This window comes from Siniperca chuatsi, linkage group LG1, assembly GCF_020085105.1.
Source record: "Siniperca chuatsi isolate FFG_IHB_CAS linkage group LG1, ASM2008510v1, whole genome shotgun sequence".
In the NCBI taxonomy this organism is placed as follows: Eukaryota; Metazoa; Chordata; class Actinopteri; order Centrarchiformes; family Sinipercidae; genus Siniperca; species Siniperca chuatsi.
The window spans coordinates 5463735-5486305 of NC_058042.1; the positions used below are offsets into that span (position 1 = coordinate 5463735).

At 40.9% G+C, this 22571-nt stretch overlaps 1 protein-coding gene across 3 annotated transcripts in view; it reads left to right on the plus strand.

The window, feature by feature from the left end:
• Nucleotides 1-22571, plus strand: part of prmt3 (protein arginine methyltransferase 3) — a 62534-nt gene that overhangs the window by 35115 nt on the left and 4848 nt on the right. Inside the window, exons 12-16 of one of the 3 annotated variants that reach the window (XR_006377598.1) lie at nt 1180-1367; nt 5803-5889; nt 15964-16022; nt 16295-16345; nt 17182-17269. Coding sequence is in view for 2 of the 3 variants with exons in the window: in XM_044192160.1 (XP_044048095.1) it covers nt 1180-1367; nt 5803-5889; nt 16295-16345; nt 17182-17269 (414 nt within the window). In the remaining variant the exon portion in view is untranslated. Of the gene's footprint in view, nt 1-1179; nt 1368-2039; nt 2142-5802; nt 5890-15963; nt 16023-16294; nt 16346-17181; nt 17270-22571 lie in introns of those variants that run through there. The other 2 variants (XM_044192160.1, XM_044192176.1) reach the window with 2 other exon arrangements.

Below are 22571 nucleotides of genomic sequence, written 5' to 3' on the forward strand. Positions count from 1 at the left end.
AGAGCAAAATAGATCACTGAAGGGATTCACTCATTGCTGACCAGGCAGCCTTATAATAATTGAACACACTGAAACTGCATTTTGAGATGCAGTGACCTCCAACAATAAAAATAAGTTTTTAACTAAACAAAATACTAAAAAAAATAGCATTCTGATAGGACTGTTAAGGGGAAATCGAGTGCAGACAGACTGCATTCAGATGCAGAAATGGATATGTCAACTTTATTCAATTCTGCAAATTGCCTGCAAAACTACAGACCGAATAACAAGAGAAACTAGACCGTAGGAAATGTCCACAAAAAGTTGCATGTTCAGTGACAAAATGTTCTAGTCATTAGTCCAGCTCCTACCAGCTCTGAATGAAGCTTCTCTGCTAGTTGGGGAATTTTTGCAGAGGTACTTTTTCATGGCTGGGTGCCGGGGTCCTTCCTCTGGCTACAGGCCGGCTAACATCGCTAACAGCCCTGCCAGGAGTGAGCAGCACCAGAAGAGCTACTGTAGCATGTCACAGGTGGTCTCCCCCTGCTCTTCTAACTGTGTCTTCCTCCACATTCTCATTTTCTCTAGTTTCTGGTTCCTCTTGATGGGGTCGTTTAATGGTGAAATTAAGCATTTTTATCACACTGCTTGCATACCAAAGCAAACTGAATAACGGTTTACTTAAGTAAATATATGTCGTGTGATGTGAGCTATGTGAACTCACCTAGGTGATTGCAGTGCATAGAAGGTTGTTACGGTAATATGGGACCAGATTGGTCTAGATCAGCAGGAGAATGGGAAAACAGCAACCGAATGAAGCAAATCAGACAGACTATTGTAATTCTTGGTGGGGTTATAGCCCCATCTAGGCCCACCCTACTGCTACTTATGATAACCCCCATCTCTGACCAGGATGCTTATTAGTGTTGGAGATGAATGCCCTCCTTGATCCCTCCTGTAGACTGTCCACTGACTCCTGGTGACCTTTGACTGCCTCCCAGTTGATGCTGCGACTGGTTTTGGTCTGGTTTTCACAGACAGCTGAAATAGTCTGTCTTTTCACATTGGGACTTGAATGTCAAGACTTGAGGCTGTTGTGACTTGTAAAACAATGGCTGCAGTAATGATATTGTTGTACTTATTATTTACTTATGTTATGATCAATCCTTGATTCCCTTTGCTCCTCTCTTTCCTCCACAGTCTATCCAGACCTTTGTAACATCAGCCTCGCAGCAGTTGGAGACAGACAGAAACACCAAGACCGCATTGCATTCTGGGATGATGTTTATGGCTTCAACATGGCGTGCATGAAGAAGGCTGTGGTGCCTGAGGCTGTGGTGGAAGTGGTGAAAGCAGACACACTCATCTCTGAACCTACAATCATAAAGGTAAACATGCTTGTTGGTTATGTACTGCAACATTCAACCTACAGGGTAGTGACTTTGGAGATCCAATATTAATACTGATATTTGAAACTTCAAGTAGCCAATATGTTTTACCAATATTCGCTATTTCTAAAATGACAATAAAATAGAGTGACTTGTCTCTATAATTCGACATATTACTGGTTGTTTTGGCTGGACATAATGTGGATTGTGGCAGATGTGAATGTACAGTATGACATGAAATTTCCACTTCCAGGAAGTCAAATTAGTAGTCCAAATGTGTTTTCTGTATTTGTATGAAATGGAAGAAAAGAAGAAATAAATTAAACTTGCATAACCTAATCCTGTAAGTCAGGCTAAGGTTGGATGAACTCCATCTAGCCCTGTTATGAACTGTTCTGCAAAGGAATGAGAAAATGTTTTGTTTTTTGGTAAGAACATTTATGTTGATTTAACATTGGGTTGGGACCCTGTGAGGGGTCGCAAGATGAATTTAAGGGGTCATGAGATGATTACTGGGGTAGGTAATAAAAAAACAAAACTCAAGACTTTTCTCTGATCTTTGATTCTTGTGAAATACTGTATAGTGTTACATCTTCAGGCCTCTAAAAATTATTAAATGCAAACAACCTCATAAGGCTAAATCACTCCTATTGAACTGCTTACAAATCATAGACAGTGCAGAGGGATCCATCCTTCCTTTCATGGGTGATTTTGACAGTCCGCAATGCACCTGGGTTTGCACTTGTTGCTCAACGATGAAATACAGATGACTTCAGCCTTTAAGGTAAACAAAATATAAAAGTTGAAGAAGTTGCCCCCTGAGACTAAACCTTGCACTCTTAAGTTTTTTGGGTTTTTTTCTGTAGCAGTGATCAGAGTGGATCCTCAATTTTCGTCTGTGGATGACACTAACTACCCAGTATCTGATATTTGACACCTGTATTGGCTAGACGTATTGGCAAACCAATATGTCAGTCTGATCCAAATGTACAAGGATCTTGGAAGGTACAAATAGAAGAAATAGAGTTTGGGGGGGCCAAGCTGTTAGGCTATAGACAGAGAATGCAGGAGTTTGCTGTGGAGACAGAGATAGGGCCCTGAAAGTGTAGGGGGGTGTGTGTGTGCGCGCCAATGCTGTAGAGCTGGGTGATTGATCTGTCTAATCCTTGTTTAAGTTCCTCTTAAGGAAACTTCATTACTCTCAGCACCCTGTGGATAGAGCGGTTTTCACTGGGCTGATGGGAGAGTACACACATTACACAGAGATCAAACAAACACACACTCACAGTCCAAGATCTAAGAGTTCAGATACCTCTTCTGAATCTTTGTGTAGGAATGCTCTTACCTCTTTTCTCTCATACCATTGTGTGTTTCTTCGCTGGTTGGCCTGTTTGCTAAGTTACATGTCCTCCACCCATCTGTTGATGTGATGAATGAGGGGAGAACTTGATATAATGGAATTTGAATCTTCTAATCAATAGTTTCTCCCCTCCAGTGACAAATAGACAGCCTCTCTGCCCAAATTACATGGACTCTCATCTATTGCCTCCCGTTGATACGATCCAATAACATTCCATTAAGGCTGGCTGCTATTCCGTAAAATTGAGAGCCCTTTCATGGAATTATTAATTCCTGAGTTTTTTTCTCAGTGAGAACAGATAGGATATGTTCAACTTAAGGAATGTTTAACTTGCAACCATTTGAAGGTGCTTTAAACCTGCCTTTTATAATGTGTTTCATGTTCAGATTCATAATTTTAAAATTTAGAAAGTAATTCGGCTATAGAGTGTGTTTCTCTAAATGGTCTCGCATGTAAACCTGCCAGGGATTATACATATTTATTGTGTCAAAGGTTGTTGTGGTGATGTCAGTGGGCTTTTTTCATCTGTAAGTAAAACTCCTCAATGTATTCTGTACCAGAAGTAGGTTTCAGTTGGGTGGTCTGTTGGCACAGTTCTATAGCAGTTGTTGCTTAACTGACATCGTTGTCGTAATTCTGATTCTGACAATAACGTTACTATCTGTAATGTTCCTATATTTTATTTGTACCATTGGCTCCAGGATACTAACTAGCTTGCCGTTTGCAAATCTCTCCATCAGCCAACACCATGAAGCAACCAACGCCAGACCCACACCACGCAGCCATGCCACATCTGGAAAGCAATCCGTATACACCTTTGCTTTGTACTGTTACATCATTTATTGTTGGCTAAAATCAACACAGTTTGTCTTAATACATAAGTTAGTGTCATGGATCACGTTTGCTGGTGAAGTAATTTGGAAAGCTAACCAAATAACATATCCGCTCAGATAGTATCTTGCTAGCGATAATGTTAGCGTGAAAGCAAGCTAAGGTTAGCCAGCCAGCTACAACCCAGTCACGCTGCATGTATCCGGCCGCCCCGCAACGCCAGCTGACAAAGTAACCTACAAACAGCAAGCCAACCAATTTACCAGCCAGATCAGCCCCGGGAGTTTGAATGAATTAGCTGATGTTATCCACCCAAGACAGTATTTTGCTATGTTAGCTAGCTATTTCGTTCACGTTAGCATGCAAGCTAACGTTAGCCAGCTAAAACCACAGTATCACAATATATTGCACATGCTTTGCAGTAATGTTAGCTTTGATTTTGGACATTATGTTGGACTGTGTTGTAGTGGGTGTCGTTCGTTTGTTGATATTAGCGGGCTCCATTTCTAAGCTAGCGTTAGCTAGCGTTGCACTGTTGACACTGTGTGGAAGCAGAGAGAGAAGGCACTCGGGAGTACGTATAAACGTCCTTAATAAAGGATAAAAATCCTTTGGATTTTCCCAGAAAAACCGTCCTGAGTCCTTTACATAGAAATCAGTCCACAGGCTGTTATAGGCGATCGTGAAAATTGGGCAAAGCTCATTTTTTAAGTTACATTACAACCTGTTGACAAATTGGCATAAGCTATTAATGTGTAAAATGCTTCAGAAACTTACATATGGCACCTTTAAATAACCTGAAGTTTTTTCCTTCACAAACACATAAATGAGAGAGACTGTTTACCATCACCAGATTAAAAACGGCATTACGGTACTGTTTAGCACATTTAGGTTTCTACTCAAGAAACTAGGTTTTTTGGGCATGTATACTCCTAACCAAGTGTCGTTTCGAAGCTCTAGTCATCAGTTTTATTAGTGATAACATTGTATTCACCAAGGAAATTGCTGAGATTTCCGAACACAGTCATAATACTAAAAACAACAGTCAGAAGATCATACAGTTTAAGAACAAACGACTAGCTTAGCTAAACTTATTTAGAAGAGGAGAAACAGGCTTACCTAGGGTTGGGTATCGATTGATTCTGATTCTTCTTATCAATTCCCAGTTTTGATTCCAATATGGTTAAAAAAGAAAAAAGAAAAAAAGAGAGGTCAAATGTTTAGATGCTTATTATGTTATATTACATTTTGTATAGCGCTTTCTGTACCTTTGCCTATAATAATATAATATAACCAATTCCCTAGTTTGATTTAGTTTAACCCTTAATCCTGTGTTTTTTTTATTTTGTTGATAGTATAGGCCTATTTTAATCTTAATGATCAATAACTAGTTACCCCCTTATTTTTGTGGCATCACTGTGGTTATGTTTATACCTAACAGAAATCGCAGAACTACTTCCCCACAAATTAACTCAAAATGTATTCACTAAAGAGAAAAAACACACTCTAGTTTCTACAGCGTTATAACTTGCAAACTCAATTTACACCGTAAAATCTCCTGTCACTAACGTTACATTTTTCATGGTCTTTTTCTCACTCGCTTTCCTCGGAGCTCCACTAGTATTTGTAGCCTGTGTTTGCAATAATAAAGGGTTAACCAAGCAGCAACCTCCTGGGCATCGGCTGGAGCCATCACACTTGAGCTTCACACTAGCTTTTCAGAAACCTATGGGTGACGTCACGGAGACTATGTCCATATTTTATATAGTCTACAGTGGGGTTAATGTGTTTAGGAGCCAATAAGCAGAACCGAAATTAAAACATTTTTTATAGGTACCCGATTCTTGGCATTTTGGATTTGGTTGTAATTTGGAACCGGATTTCGGCATCCATCACAGTTTAAAGACCAACTTCGTGGCTACAATCTAAATTGTTATTCCTGTTGTAGACAACAGTTTCACAACTGAACAGTAGTCGATTTGTAAAATTCAAATGAAAAAAAGGTCAGATCTTGCATGCAAATCCTGTCCCCTCACTGAGTCAGTAGGTCCAAATGCTCCAGCCAAAACAAACAGCTGCAGTGTGAAATTGCTAATTAGATTCCTTCTATACAGACTGCTTGTTTATTCTTATTGTTTCATATTTTTGTTTTGCTTTGCTTCATCACAGTTCATTTTGTCGTCAGTATTTATCTATTTTTAAAGTTGTGCATCATATGATGTATGTATTTTTGACTTTCAACAGACTTTTGACTGTAACAAAGTGTGTCTGTCTGAGTTGGAGTTTGCATCAGATTTCTGCTTGAAGATAACAAACACAGCAGACTGCACGGTAAGTACACACATATAGACACTACCCACTCGCACACTGAGACATCCACAGTTTTATTGCTATGCAAACGTTTGTAAAGTTGAGAAAGTGAGAAAGAGAAAGAGTTGTAGCCTCAGAATTATCTTAAAATGAAATTATTTTAAGCATTGATGGAATGCAGTGCCATATCTTATGTTGCTGAGATGTCAGATGTTAAAAAAACATTCAAATTCAAAGCATTTTGAAGAAAAACTTGTTAATGTTGTTAATATGTACAAGATAATTTTTGTCTTCCCAGAAAGTTTCCCAGATCAGTTTTTTTAAAAATTCTAATTTAGTCCAAGTGTTAAACATGAAGGGCTACACAAAAAAATTAACCTGAAACAAAAGTTCGCACATCCGCTGTTACCACCTGTCATTTATCAGAGATATTGTGTGAAAGGAACGAGGCAATACAAACAGCAGAGACATCAGTCACTTCATGTTGATGGATTATGTTTCTGTATTTAGGAGGATGTCAGTTGGATATTTAATAGAGTTTCAAATCAAATCAAAGCAACGTGACTTTGAATTGCATGTGAAAATAGTGAATGTTCATAGCCTGCTTGCCCTGTCATTCTCTCAAATGCCAAAACACACTCGCCTACACAATCACAACCCATCCAATCACATTAGAGCCATAAATAGTTGCAGTATGTTAAAACCATGTTTCGCCTTGCCTGTAGATTCCTGTCCTGGTCATATATCCACTGGACTAAAGCTGAACTCTATAAGTCATTTGTTATGTTTCAGCCTCATCCACTTGTACATACTTGTCTCACATGTCAATGTACTGTAAATTGAATGACGTAAAGTCATCAGACGAATAGGTAGCCATGATAGTTCAACAGATAATTTGTGACCTCATGGCTCAAATCTTTCAACTGTTTGGAAAGCACACTCATGACAAAAGTTAATGAAAAGCTCTGTCCTAGATATATCTACTTTCCCGTGTGCCTTTGAGCAAGGCACAAAAAGCTCCTGTTACACTTGAGCATTGTTGTAGTAGTTGTAGTTGTAGTAGTTGCTTACCAGGACATTGTTTCTTGAAAGAGATGTTGCTGTTGACTTTCTCAAATGTAATTGGAATGTCAGTCGAACCGAAAATATATTCATGGCTTGATATGACTAGGGGTGAGTGATACCTTTTTTGGGGGGGGCTACAACTGGTCCTTTAAAGTGGTCATATTATGCTTTTTGGCTTTTTCCCTTTCCTGTATTGTGTTGTATATCTTTTTTGTGCATGTAATAGGTTTGCAAAAGGAGTTATCCTCTCCCACAGAAAACACTGCTCCCGAACTGCCTGAAAACAGCTCCATTGTAGTCCAGCCTTTACTTCCATAACTTAACTACGTCACTATGTAACACGCGTCATAATGCACACCTAGTGGCTAGTGTGGCCTCAGACCAAGCTACTTAGAGCAGAGGCCGGAGGAGTTCAGTTTGTGATATCACCCTGTCTAGGAGACACTGTATTCGTAAGTGCAACTGGAAATTTTCTTTGTGTTGTCTTCCAAAGGACGATGAATTGAAGAGTCAGTGGTTAAAATTAATTTTTAACACTATTCCTCAGGACTACAACCCCACCCTTTTTTGTGCTCACTTCATTTTACTGAGGACTGCTTAGTGAACCGGCAACAGTTCATTTCAGGATTTTCTAAACGCTTACTCCTGCAGTTCCGACTCTGTATGGAGATTCAGAATCACAACCTGTAAGTATGCTTTATTAGTTGTGATTCTATTTAAAATAAACAAGGCAACGTAACTTGACCCAGTGTTGTAGCTAAACCAGCTAAAGCTGTAACATTGTACCAGGTGCTAAAGCTAGTTTACTAATGTTCAAATGGTTTTTCCTGCAGGCCCATTTTTACCTGAAATTGTTCTGAAATATGGCGATGGGTTGGGTATTTCAACATATGGAACAATGCTGTTGTGTGGATGTGGATTTATAATTTATACCAGCTGCTATGTTACAGTTACGGTCAAATGTAGGCTCTACTAACTTTGCAGCCAACGTTATTGTGTTCAAATGGTTTTGCTCATCAGCTTTTTAGGATATTATGTGCATGTGTGTACATTTGTTTACATGCTACATGTGTTGTCTGCTGATTTCACTGGGGATAACAATGTTAGCGTTGCAGATACTGAGTTGTCTCATGTAATTTAAGTTGTTTTAATTACTTGATATGTCTAGTTACCAGTTGAACCGGCTTTGTTTTGGATCACACTACCTTGCTTGTCAGGACCCTACTCTGCTTCTGATTGGCTAGTAGTCCTTACCTAGGTACTGCAGCTCCCAACAAAGATCGAATAGAAATGAGATGCCTCACTCTGTAGCTAAAACGGATCATGAAAATGTAATCATGATTACAGTGTATATGATGAATGAATCGTATGACCTGATAATGTACAACGTATCCATCTAGTGTGGTGCTACGGTAGTCAGCTGGAATACATTTTCACTTAGATTTTGAAAAAACAAACAAGCACTGAAACAGTTAGTACACAGCCTTAGTACTCTTCTTTTGAATGACCTAATTTGGGCTCTCAAATTAATTATTTGTGTGCACAAATTCACAGAACATAGCGTTAAAACAATATTTAACAACATTTTAACATATGTTTAAGGGATTTTAAAGATAATTCAACCCCTGGCCTCACCCTCACCGCATTCATGTATCTCCGTCCAAAATCATAATCAATCGCTATTAATCCAGTTGACTCGTTTATTTTCATCACTTATGAACAAACAAACGAAACGTGACTCATCTGAAACCTGGCTGAACCTGGGAGTTGTGGTGTGTAGGTCAGCTTGACCAACAACTGCAACACAAAATTGAAGCGTGTGTCCTCAGTGAGGGTCAGCTACAGGCACTAAAGCATGGAGAATGGTTTATGAGTCTATTTGGTGAGGTGCTGGCAGCCGCCATCAACCCACCAGCCATCCCCACCCACCTCGGCTGAACTTCCTCCTGTGAGCCACATTCCTCTCTGTGGTACCAGCAGCGACCCGCCGACTACAGAACAGCCTCACTACTACAGGCGCTGACGCTCTGCACTGTGAGAAGTGATCTGTCTGTAAAAAAGCCCATTGTGTTGGAACAGCTTTGTGTTGTGCTGCAGTGTTACTGCACTGTCTGGGGTTTTGGTTTAATGGATAATCAATAGGTGGTTATTATCTAGTCTGTGCTCCCTGGGTAAGGCCGGTGAATTTAATGGGATTTGTAAACATCCTCTCATTTTTCCTGTCTTTTCTGCTCTGTAATTGAAAGCATCCAGTTTCTATTTCTAGGATGTAAGTCCAGTCATGTTAGGAGTGCGTTGCAGCAGAACAGATGATGGGATCATATGGTACAGAGGTGTAATTTTCCCGTTTTTTATTTTTATTTTTGTAGGCTTTAAGGTGCACGGCTGCTTTTCCCCTGCTTTCTCCCTGCTATTCCACACTTGGCATGCTCATATGCAAAAGCATACATATGTGTCTTTGTATCTCATGTATAGGATTTATCATGCAGTCATGCTATCAGTCTCGTTTTATCCAGGTGTTTCTTGCTTTTATAATGCAGGTATTCTGTGTAGAAGGTATCACTTTTACATTGTAGATACTCGCCTTCTGCATCCAGATTGCTTGTCCCAGGATTTACAGATGGATTATTGACCTGCAGGAGTAGGGTGATGTTACCATAAAGATACTGATCTGTAGTCAGTATTGGCTGCAGCTCCTCAGTAGTAGTTAGGATGTGTGAAGGGTAAACCGCTCCTGGACCAGTGCTTGGGAATCAGTGAGGGAGAGCTGCTGCACCTCCTGTCCTGTGATGGAACGCCTGCTTTTGTTCTCCTGTCGACAGTCCATTCATCAGCTGAGCCTGCCTAACCTTGCATTAAATGAACAGCACAACCCCTGCGTCTGTACCGTCACGCACAAGACAAATCCTCTCACTCTCTCGCTTTTTTATCACTCTTTTCCTTGCCTCCCTTTTACATCTCACATGCTCTGCGCCGTGTATACATTGTGTCTGCCTTTGCAAACCGTGAAGCCACATGCAGGATATATATGTGCTGAAACTTTCATTAAAACTTGGATCAGAAATTCTCTCAGGGCATCTATATCCTTGCCTTTTTTTTTTGTTTTAGCCCCACACCTCCATGATCCATTTACCTGAACTGTAGAACAGGTAGCAAAAATGCCTCATCCCGTCCTAAAGGCTCGAAATGATTTATGCTGATGGTGTGGCAGGAGAGAATAAGTTTCTGTCTGTAATTAATTTTAACACTGCTGTCTCACTGCTGCTGATGTAGCTACTGTAGCGCTACAGAGAAAAATCTCTCTGCAATCCATCTCTAACCTGCTTTCCATCAAATTTAAATTGTGGGGGGGGTGGCGGCCTTCTGGACTGACAGGGCAGGCACTCGTCAACTTCAAGGACAATTTTTAGCACATTAAGAAGGGAGTTGTTAATGGAAAAATGCACTCTGACTCTCCACAGTTTATCAGTAGTAGGTCAGAGTTGGTGTATCAGCTGACAACAAGAATTGTGTTGGCAGGCTATTTCCAGTTGACTATCAACAAATGTTCAACATACTCATTTATGTCAACATCCTAGTTAATGGGGTAGTGCACTGATTGTACACATCAAAGTCTGTTTACAGGTCTTGGGGAGTACTACTGTATGTACTTTGATTTGATTTGTTTTTTTCCTTTGTAAAGCGTTGGTAACATTGAAAGGTGCTACATAAATAAAGATTATTATTATATGTGAAAAAAGTTGTATAATGCCTTTTGTTGCTTCAGAAAGAGGTGCGTATAATCTCATAAATTGCTTTAAGTAATGTCACTTGAGGCTGAAGACAAAAAATCTGGGGGTGTGGAGTTAGAAAGAAGCGAGCTTACCAGACCTCTGTAGCCTGGTCCTCATCTCTGCTTGAGGCTAGTGGCTCAAGGCTACATTAGCTGCTACTTGGAACAGCCGAATCTTCAGCCAAACTGTCAGCAGTCTAATTGCATTGTGGGTAATGTAGGTGCCAGGTTTTGACGAGGAAGAAGAATGCATGAAATAAAAAAGCTGATATCTTTGGTTCTGCTGCATCGAACTTGAATCTTTTTTTTTAATCTGTCCATCGTGAGTGCAATGCTAAATCGATGTAGTACTCTTTTATTTGTCAAGTCCACTTCTAAATTAATAATAATAAAGACCTGGGCTTCCAAAGTTGGAGAAATCCTCTGAATTAGAAGAATTTGAAGATGTTTTGAAGAATATATTGTCAGTCTTTTTTAGGAGCCAGCATGTCGTGGCAACTAGATGAACTGCAGCTTCAGAGAAATCCATTGTTGAAGTGACATAGACCAGTGTCTACACACAGAGCAGCGAAAACAGACCAGATGCCATGTGGCCACAAGATATGTTTCTTTTGGACGAGGGGTGAAATTTTTCTCTACTAGAAAAACTTCCACTCTTTTGTTATCGCCCTCTCATCCAACATGAGCCAGATACATCAATTTCAGGCACACTGAGGTTGTCTAAAGGCATGGTGAAAAATGTGGGCAATCACTAAGAGGAGTAGTGGTTAGACTAAATTAATTTCCAGAACTTCATCAATGGTGCCCCCTGTAATGCACTGAGCATCCCAGATGATTGATATAATATAAGTACGTATGCGGGTTGACTTGCTCTTCTCTACTATCAGCTGTGCTGTTCTTGAAGGGGAAATTTTGGTACTTGTCAAGCTGGGTGTTATTCTCATATTTCTTAGTATTGATCATGATAACGTTTAACATTGCCAGGACCTGGTGGATGAGAGGTGCTTGAAAGCCTACATGAGAGCACCATTCCCAATTAGGAAGTGGGCCTTGGAGAAAACGATTAGAAATCAAAGCAAACAAGAAACCAAAGAAACAAATACTTGAATATAAACATACTAAATAAAGCAAACATATTAATTCATCTGAACTGGATCTAAAATGAAACGCTAAGTACATGCTACATAACCAAACCAAACAAATGAATAAAATAGCTTTTCACAGTAGCTTTTGTGTGTTTACTTTTGGTAACACACAAAGGCAAGTGTTTGAGATGATGTGAATTGAAATTAAGTTTATTGGAAAAACTGTAGGAAGCTTGTGCCCCTATTTCCAAATCTGGACAACAGAGATGAGTAAAAAGTTATTGCGACCACCAATAGTCATAAAATGAGAAAAAATGAAAATAACACCCAGGTTGACAAAAACTGAAATTTCCGTCTGTTGTGTGTATATTTTGACACCACACATTTTTTGTTGCAAATGCTGCCTCTCTACCATCTCCCACCTTAAACTTAACTATGTTCAGTTTTTTTATTCCTTACGATTACATGACCAAAGCTCAGTGATCCAGTTAACAACAGTCCGTTTTGCACAGCATGAATCTGGACCTTCTCTAACTGTTACAGTACAGCTGTTTGTGTGTTTGTCTGAGAGGCATCATGAATGAGGAACACCGACTGGAGGTGTGCTGCAGCCGAGGCTGATTCGTGCTCCACCTCACTGGAGTGGCGGCAGTCGGGTGGAGAGGCTGTGAGGAGAGATGGAGAACGTGGAGGGGGGAATTCACACCAACCAGCCCGTGAGGTGGTCGTGCTTGAAGCCTCCACGCCTGGATAAACCCCATCAAAAGAGCATTAGCCCTCTCTTCTCCCGCCCCCTCCCTCCCCCTCAGTGCCCCTCCCTTTCCCTCTTCTTAACCCCCCCTCCCTACCTCCCCCCACCGTCGTATAATAGTATCTGGCCGTGCCACGCAGCTCGCTGACACACAGCCGGGCGAAAGGGGAGCGATGATGAATTGCTCCCTGTTGGTGTTATCCATGATGATAATTATTAATTTTCCCCCCGTTCTTCCTGGAGAATGGGGGCCGGAGAGCTGCAGTTTTGCGGAGCCTCCTCCGTGGGCCGTCAGGGAGCCCACTGTCATCACTTATCTCAGACAGAGCTGGGGCCCAAGGCTAAACGCTGATGAAAATGAAAAGCGCTCATTCTGATTCGTCCTGTTTTTGGTGTGTGGGTGTGCGTATGTGTCTCAATGTTTTAGGTTTACCCTTTCTTTTCCTTGTCCTTTCCTCTTTCTCTGTCTGTCTCTCTTGCATCCTCAACCCTCCCTCCCTTCTTCCTCCATGTGCTGGGATAAACAGAGGCCTATCTGTCAGGGATTACAAAAGTTCTCAGATACAACATAATAGCATTGGGGTTGTTAGAATTATCATAAATTAATAGAACAGAATTTTTGAACATAGATCTGTAAGGCTACAACATTTTAAATTTAAGGTTTCTGATTATTCTAATTTAAGCACAAGATGACAGTCGAGACTGCATTAATCAATATTTTTGATATTAACAATAAATCAAATGACAAATTAAAGGGGTTGCTCATAGTGCAGAAATAAGCAAATTATTACCAACTCTGCATCTATTTGGAGATTTTTAGCCTCTTTTAGCTCATTGTTTTGGTTATACAGCTCATTTTCTGGTTTGTTCAGCACTCCAGCAAACAGGCAGCTGTATTTTTTAGTAAACAAGCTCTGTTAAGCCACTGTACACTACCTGCTTAGCACCAAACAGCAGACAAAGTTGAGGCTGGTGAAGAAAGTGGAACATGTAGTAGCTAAAGACCCTGATATTTTTCTCAGGAGTTGTGAAACACTAAACCAGGACTAAAATAAGATTCAATATTAGACTTGATCAGATGGACAGAAACATGACTGAATGCTAATGTTGCCTCTGTGTCTGATGGATGTGTAAATAGACAAATGTTTGCTAACATGTTAGCCATAGCAACTTTATAAGATGTGATATGTTAAAGGTTGTGTATTTATCAGCTTGTGTTTTTCTGCCTTCTAGTGGCCATAAATCAATTAATGCTGCTTTAAGGATATTTATCATCTGTCCCTACAGTAATTATCACTTTCTCTGAATCAGTGTTTGAGAGATGGAGCCAACAAAGAACAGTAACAGTCAGGAACAAAATACAGCAGTGCATACTTTTTGAAAGGTGTTTTAATTCTTATCAAGTGAAGATAGCTTCAGATGAACATAAACAGAAACTCATTTTGCTGTTGAATAACAGCTTTCAGTCCCCATCTGGAAGGTTGAATCTTGCTATACCGTTTTATTGGGTGTCGTAAAAGCTATCATCACTTCCTTTCAAAGGGTCCCAATAAGTTTGATAAACCATCTTCCACCAGCCCAGTTTAAATCAAAAAGCATTAAAAGCCTGTGAGCAGCTAGGCTCGGTACAGTCCATATCAGGTGTGAGTCATCAAGGTCTTTATTGCTTATCTTAACACTTTCACATCTTTTGCGTTTTTTGCATGAGGCAGTTAAATTCCTTTTTTTTCCCCTTTCAAATTTTAATGGGGCAGTGAGGCGCCGAGCTTCTCTGCTGGTTTTGTATTTGTAAGTTTCACTCTGTGGCCTAAATTTTAATTGCCCGTCTCGCTGCAGTGTGAAAGTTGCACAACGCAGAAGTGACAATCAATCTCGCTTACGAGCCGTTGTCATCAGCGATGCGCGATGAGGTTGATCTCTGCCTCTCCGGCTGAGAGAGGTGAATCCGCTCTGCCTGACGAGTAATTACGGCTAATTTCCTAATTACCTCAGCACCAAGCGTCTCTGTAGCGTTCATTAAAAGCCATAATTGCATTGGGTTGACATGCTCTTTTATCCACTTTGGTTTCTTTTCTGGCGGTTTAGCTGTGAGCTAGTGGTGCCGCCCCTGCCTGTCTGAGTTGATAAAGGTTGATTGAAGCCTTGTTGCAGGGATTGTATTGAACACAGCTTCTGACGGCATCATGATTATGTAGTCTGCATGTGTGTATCTTTATGTGTGTACTGTATATGGATGCATTATGAAAAAAATATCTCTCTGAGCCAGTTTTACTTACTTTACTAGAAATTATTGTAATACAATTTGGGAGACTTATAGAAGCAGTGAACAGATGGTACTGTATTTTGCTTCTCCAAGTGATCCAAACCAATAAAAACATGTAAAAAAGAAACCTTTTATATTGTTACATCCACTCTCCTTCTCCTGCTCCTTCGCTCCCTTTCAACTTTCTCTATGTCTTCCTTCTGTCTGTCTTCCTGTCTTTACCTCCCTCTTTCCTTCTTTCCCCTCTTCTGTCCTTCTGTTTTCCTCTTTCCCTTTCCCAGAGAGCTGGCCTCCAAGTTGTCAGCTGCGTCAGGATTAAAGCTATTAGTTCTGCATCATTGCCACTACAAGTGTGCGCCTGAGATTGATAGAGTGCCTCTCTTCCTCCAGTGGGGGGAGAAATTGGAGGAAAACAAGCCTGGGGGGTGGTTTTTACCTCACATATCTGACAACGGTCACCTACAGGCACTCTGTCCCTGGACTTTCCCTCAGTTTGTTTTAGATGTGTGAATTGGTTTTCACTCAATTGTTTTATAGCTCTGTAAATCCTTACCAGCAGCTAGGATGTTCTAAAAGACTACATTTCCATGCAGGATTTTATTTAATTGAAAACCCAATCTGAAGGAAAAGAAGTATGTCATTTCTGGTCACATCTAAGACTTAAAAAAGCCTTAATGAAGCTTCAGTCTGGCTACTTTGTTCTTCTTTGGTTTGCACAAAGTCTTATCAACATAATAATGGATTCCCTGAGAGCAGAGATTTGTCTGTTTGTCTAATTTCCTTTCCTGTGGTGGGCATTATTCAGAAGAAGACACATTCATATTCAGCTGGACCAAAACCACACATTTGTGTTTATTTTCCATTACCTATTCTTTCTATGAGTGTTTTCACATTGCTGCAACGCTGTCACCAAAATAGCCACCTTTGCTAATTTCATATACCAAGCTGGATATTTTTTTTTATTGTCAGCAAAATTGCCTCAATGTTGTTGGCGGCTGCCTCATAATTTATTTCTTTTGTCCAGTGACAAGTCTCCCAGATGAGGTGACACATGGGAGCTGTTGTTGACTCAGCCTAAACGAGAAACCAAGTTGGTTTTGAGAGGAAGCAGGGTTGAAGCAAATGCAGTTCTCACATGAGTTATATGTATCTTTAACAGGGTGGCCTATACAGTTCTCCAGACCACAGACACACATACATACATACAACAATGACATGGTAAGCATGGCAAGCAAAATAATCAGAATTCTGAATACTGTAAAGGTAACTGTAAATATTTAAACATTAAATTTTGTTCCCAGTTTCTTTTTACTGCCTTATTCCTAAACACAGCAGCTCATTTAGCTTATTTTGCTAATTAAAACCCCGAGACTTGTTCTGCCTCCTGCCTCTCTCTCAGCTCTGCATGTCAGAGTTGCAGTGTAGTCAAACAAATCCAGGGGATTTAATGTACTGTCACATTCTAACACGGCCCTCATATTTCATTGCAGGCAATTGTTGGCTACTTTGACATTTTCTTTGACAAAGTCTGCAGCAACAAGGTAAGCAGCAGCGGCAACAGCCAAGCTATTTAACAGAAACTCAATTATGTTCACGCTTTAGCATGTTCCTCCTCCCTGAGGCGTTCGCTGGCAATCGACGGGCGTCCTAGCCGACTGCTGATATAAGCACTTACCCAGCAGAGCCGGCCAGTTGGAACAGCCGATGCCAAGCTCTGTGAGCAACACAGACATGCCTTTTGATTGCACTTCCTATTGTACCTGAGGCTCAAACTGCATGCCATGGATGGTCCAGTAAATTTCCATCTCCACTGGGAGCTAAGGCTAGAACAATGTAATGTGGGTATATCTGTTTGCTTCATAAATACAGTGCAGTTAGGCTTAATTTATAATACTAACTAAGCTATAAATTATTTTTACGTACAGATCTATAATAGTGGATCAATTGTAAATAACTGTTTTAATCTAAACAAGACTACTTCAGGACCTCCAGTAAGTTTCCCTTGTGTTTTTTGAGAATGTGACACTTACGCTGTAGTCCTACCAGGTTTATTACTCTCAACTTCTACATTTTATTGCTCCTTTCCGTTACTGTTGCATATGGACTTGATATTAAACTATATGAATTTGAATAGCATGGTTTCCCATAGGCTCAAATTAAGGCTCATTGCTTTCTGAAATATGCTCAGTATTTTTTTTAAGTAGTAAATTGGTTTAAAACTGATTTATAAACAGATTTCATGTCCCTAGGGGTCCAAAAGTTGTTTTGTTTTTGCAAAATGCTACAACATGACAAGGTGTTCCTAGCTCTTTAGAGATTCTTAACACCACTGGTTTGAGATGTTTTTTCTCTTTTTTTTCTTTTCACATATTATCAGGTGATGTTCTCCACGGGTCCTCAGGTCACAAAGACGCACTGGAAACAGACGGTCTTTCTACTGGAGAGGCCTGTCTCTGTCCAAGCAGGTCAGTAACCATACAGACCGCCACACGGCTACACATTCGGCAACACTGTAGTTTTATATTGTACTTTGTACATGTGAGTTGACAAAAGTACAATTTTCCTAGGCCAGGAAGAGTTTACAAGTTAGGTTTTGTGTTTCATTTAGGTTTGCGTTGTATGTGTTTACTTTCTTTCATGATTTAATTTTCCTCTTGTGGATCCCAGCGGTGTGCCATAGTGAGCTGCGGCAGGTAATCTGTCTGTGGTGGAGATGTAGTCAGGCTGGTTGACACCCGTTATCTGTCACCCGCAGAGACAGCAAGGGATCAAAACAAATCACTTTCAGCCATCTGAGACAGCATGTAAAACTTCATCTGATAGCCGGTTGCAGACCTCTGAATCATGAAAGATTACAAGAGGAGTGTTTTGTAACTGACCAGTGAAATATTTATAGAATCCCTGTATCAGCAGTCTTAAATTAAATGGTACAGCTTGCTGTGAGGCATAGCTGTATGTTCTCTGAAATAACTTTCTACAGGTTCAAACTTCAGCAAACATGTAATCGACTTGCCATGAACATGGCAACTTGAACATGAATATATTTTTTAACATAGTGATTAAATCAGACAGCAGTGGCATTGCCAACCAAACAGGTACGACCCAACAAATCCAATCAACTTATCAGAGTAAAGAGAACGTCTCCAACCTAAATGTGCCGTTTTCATACTTTCACCACTTTCCCCAATACAAATGGATATAATAACTATATATCAGGTTTCCAGTTTTGAAGAATTTCTCACACTTAACCTCAGAACTAGGAGATATTTTTTGTTTATGATGAGATATCTATACTTGTAATTGTTTTTTTGTTTTTTTTTGTTGTGATGAGCATTGTACTTTACAATAAAAATTCAGACACTGTAGCCAGGTGCACCAGCTGCATGTGTTGAGGACAGACGCAGACACCCAAGGCAGTATGCACGGAGCTGCATGTGCATCTATATATAGGTCCGTTGTGGTGTCTATCAGAGCTCTTACACACTGTCACAAGACTGCCAACAGCTACCAAACTCCTTTACAAACAAGTATGCTCTAAAGCTGTGCCATATAGGACATTTAAAATATCACAATAACAAGAAAATCTTGTTCTGATATTGACATACTTCACTGTATCTGCGTATCCTGCCCTTTCATCCTGGAGACCTTTTCATCTCAGAAAGGTGACACTCTCTGTTGAAGAACTTTGAGATTTCAGGAAGTTTTCTTATTCTGTTCAGCCATGGTGTTGCTATTCATACTCACTACCCAGTAACGAGTAAATGCACTACTTCATGCGTGCTAGAGCATCTATCCCAGGAAGGACCTTTCTGAGCCTGGGTGGTTTGGATCAGTAACTGTTGAAGCTTTACTTAACTAAATACAAGACAAATCTTCAATGTTAGTGGTACTGGTGTTACGAACCTTTGATCATGGCATAAATGTATAATCATTACTTTTCGGTGTTTCCTACAAGCTCGGTCATTCTTTATGTTGCATGAATGATCCTGTGTTTATTACTGCTGTAAGCTCTGGCCCTCTGTATGCTTTATCATAATGGGAATCGCGGATGTGTCTGTTGATGTGAGGATGGATGAGCCTCAGTGCCGGCTGTCCACTCACTGACAAGATATTAGATGGAGTCTACTGTAATAAATGACCTGCGGAGAGAAGGAGGTGCTAGATGTCAGGGGGCCCTTAGCCATGCTCAGCCACCGCTGGAGGCAGCCAGGACGATAAGAACATCAAAACCTCTGACGCTGCTCAAACGCTATCGCAGGCTTCGCGCTCTGCTGGGTCAGATAAACACAGCTGAATCTGAGAGCTGAGGATGACTGTATGCTAACACAGTACAGAAGTGGGAAACTGCAGAGCGAAACACACATTTTGTTTGACTATCTGGTGCAGAATGTCGGCCTCTGTTCCCTGTTTCACTTTGCTTACACCTGAGTGTACATGCAGGCACACACATGCATATACAGATGAATGACAAAAAACCAGAATGAATGAACGGAAAAACATAATGAAAGCAGATGCGTCCATACAGGGCGCGAGGGGGCACTGAATGGAAAATGATGTGAATCATGTGCTATGCCACCGATCTCAAAGCAATTGAACACCTATACATGCATTTTAAATTTTCTGTCAATATTCATGGCCCCGACCGGATGAATCATCCTGTTTTCGTGACCCCACTGAACTTTTCTCCCGTGCCAACATTAGGCCAAAATTTCCATTTAAACACAAGAAATATTAAAATCTCATATACAGATTACCATGACATTTACTGAGCTCATTAATGCTCCCAAAAAGATGAACCCTTTCCAGTTTGGACACTCCCTTAGCTCCAGCTTAAGGCCAAAATGTCAAAGGTTCAAATCCACCGGCTGACGGAGTTTGCATTTTCTCCCTGTGTCTGTATGAGTTTCCTCAGCGTGCTCCGGTTTCCTCCCACACTCCAAAGACATTTGGGTTAGGTGAATTGGCAACACTAAATTGCAAGTAGGTGTGAATGTGCACTACCGCTCAAAAGTTTGGAGTCGCCTGCCACAAAAGCTTGATTCTGTACAGTCAGATGGCTGAGAGGAATACTCTCAGGTATTTTTGAATGGTCTTTCATGCTTTCAGGTTGTAGAAAGTCCTCTTTACAAATAGATGTTATTTTGTATGAAGGGCTTGCAAAAAAAAGTAATGTTTGTACATGAGACCAAATGCTGTTCAGTGGTTCAACCAGACTGACAACTGAAAGGGCAGAAAGAGACAAAGATACCTCTGAGCAACAGTTAAATAAGAATATAAGAAATCAGCAGTCATTGGTGAAAGAAATTGGAAGCGTAGCATTAAAATCTGCAGATTTAAATAGGAACAGGTTCCTCTTTCAGTGTCAAGGGCACAATAATGCCTATAACAAGCTGGAATTAACAGACGTGTTGCTTTAGCAAAGCTATTCTTAAACTTCAAAATAGAAATAGTAGGTTAGTCCAGGGTTAGCTCTATAGGGATTGGATCACGGAATAGCAGCTGAACATACTATGGACTGACACAGTTTAAACCTATTCAGTCTAACCACTGAGTAGACTGCAGAGAGCCCAAAGGAAAACAGGTTCCCAAAATATTTAGAGCCCAATTGCAGTTGTGGTTCAAAAATGTTCTGGACTGGAAAACAAATAAAAAATCGACGAGTGTTCTGGGGGTAAAAATGGTTACAACAGTATTCTTCCCTCGCTTCCGCCCCCAGCAACCCTGCATAGGTTAAGTGGGTATAGATAATGGATAGATGGATGGATGAATATTTCTTAATCCACAGGAAGATTGGTTTTGCTTTTTTTTGAGAAATTTTAATTTCTACAGTGTAATTAACTTAGCTGCCTCTAAGGACCACTAGACTTTAGTCTTTAGACTTTTTCTTATTCTTATTCCTATATAATAAAGATTCTTTCATTTCATACTTCAAGTCTGTTGAAGTGTATCAAACGCTGGCTTACAAAATTGTTAATGCAATACACACACAAAATTTTATAGTTTTTCTTTCAGTCCCTTACACATACTCTCTCTCTCTTTCTCTGTCTCTCTCTCTGTCTTTTTTTTAACCTTTTTTAGCCTGATTTTATCTGGGCTCTCGGGGTTATTCGGGGGCATAGTGACATGTGACAGCATTAGCCAAGACACACACACACGTTCACAGCCGGAGCTCAGAACCAGCCAGTTTTGATCTCCAGATCTAGCTGAGTCTAGCTTAAACTGACGTTGAGGCTATAAAGATCCATCAGTCTGGGTGTGTGCTTTATATGTGAACCAAGCAGAGTGAGGAGGGAAAGTTTAAAGGAAGAACAAAATTAAGGCGGGAGTGTGTGAGTGAGCGGCAGGTTATTGATGTGCTCTCTCCACCCCGGCACCCTGACGGTCCCCAGCCTCCTCCAGGGGCCGTAAACCAGAAATTGAGTTTTTAACAGCATTCATCGGCTTCCTCCTAGGCTCCTTTGGTGTACTTTACAACACACACACTGCTCCTTTACACACTTAAATTCACAAGAGTACTTGCATACTTCTATACTAAACTTCCCTCTGGCTGTAAGAGAAAACTTCCTGAAGTCACCTTGAAGATGACAAAATCTGTTTTACACGCACAGACACAGTGGCCTCTCCTCCTGGGTGTTGACTGAGAAGCACCTTCAGCTCTCATCGGCCGTGGTGAGGGCTGGGCACAAACATCTAATAGTTTGTTTTAATACCGACTCTGTCTGTGTTGATTTATCGTGGCGGAGACTGAATCCTATTTGATGTGTTTGTACAAGTGCAGCAGTAATTAACTCTGCGGCTGCGCTTCTGTGGGAGGCGCCGGCGGAAGAGAGAGAAGGCATGCAGCAGGCTGGAACAAAACATCCCTGCAAATCCTCCCGGCTGGCAGCATAATAAATTAAACAGCGAATCATTTGTCATGCTCTGGTGTGTTTGTGTAGCTCGAGTATTGAAGAGGAGGGTCCTATTTCACAGTTTTACCTACTTAATGTTCACAGAGAAAGGAGGTCACACGTTTTTTGCAAGAAAGTCCCATGATGATCCTCGAGGTGAGGTGGTGGCCTGGTTACCTGCGCCGAGGGCCACTCAGAGCAGCTGAAACACGGGCGTTTGTTCTTTCGTTGGGCGGTCAGGTGGTCTTTGTTCCCACCCACTTTCATGACTCACCTCCTCTGTCCCGAGTGGTGCTGTAGCTCTTCCAAATCTCCTCCTTCCCCCCCGTTTGAACTCTGAAGGTCCTTGAGCTGTCGAACAGCAGCGGCCGAGCCAAGCTTCAAGTTCTTCAGGGCTGTAGTTCAACACACGGGCTCATTTTGTGTCTACAAACTGGTGCTTGGAATATACAACCCATCAGCTCCGCTTCTTAGCTTTGCATTGAACAGGAACGGCCTGAGAAGTAAAAACGAAGTCAATGAAGGTAGATTGGAGCAAGAGGGAGGATGTCAAAGAGATGTGGCTGAAATAAGGCCACAAGCATCGGTTTTGCCTTTTGTATGACAATACTGCGTCAGAATCAGCTTTATTGGCCAGGTATGTGTACACATACAAGGAATTGCAGAAATAGATATAAATATGGCTAAAAACAACAAGCTTAACGAGATAGACAAACATTAAGCTACTATGTGCAATATAGATATAGAGAGTCGAGGTGTTGCAGGATGTAGTGCAGTCCCATCTTGACTGCATCATCCACTGACCTGTTTGCCCCGGTAGGCAAACTGCAGAGTGCAGATGGGGGGTCAATGGGGAGGGGTGAGGGGGTGGCAGGGG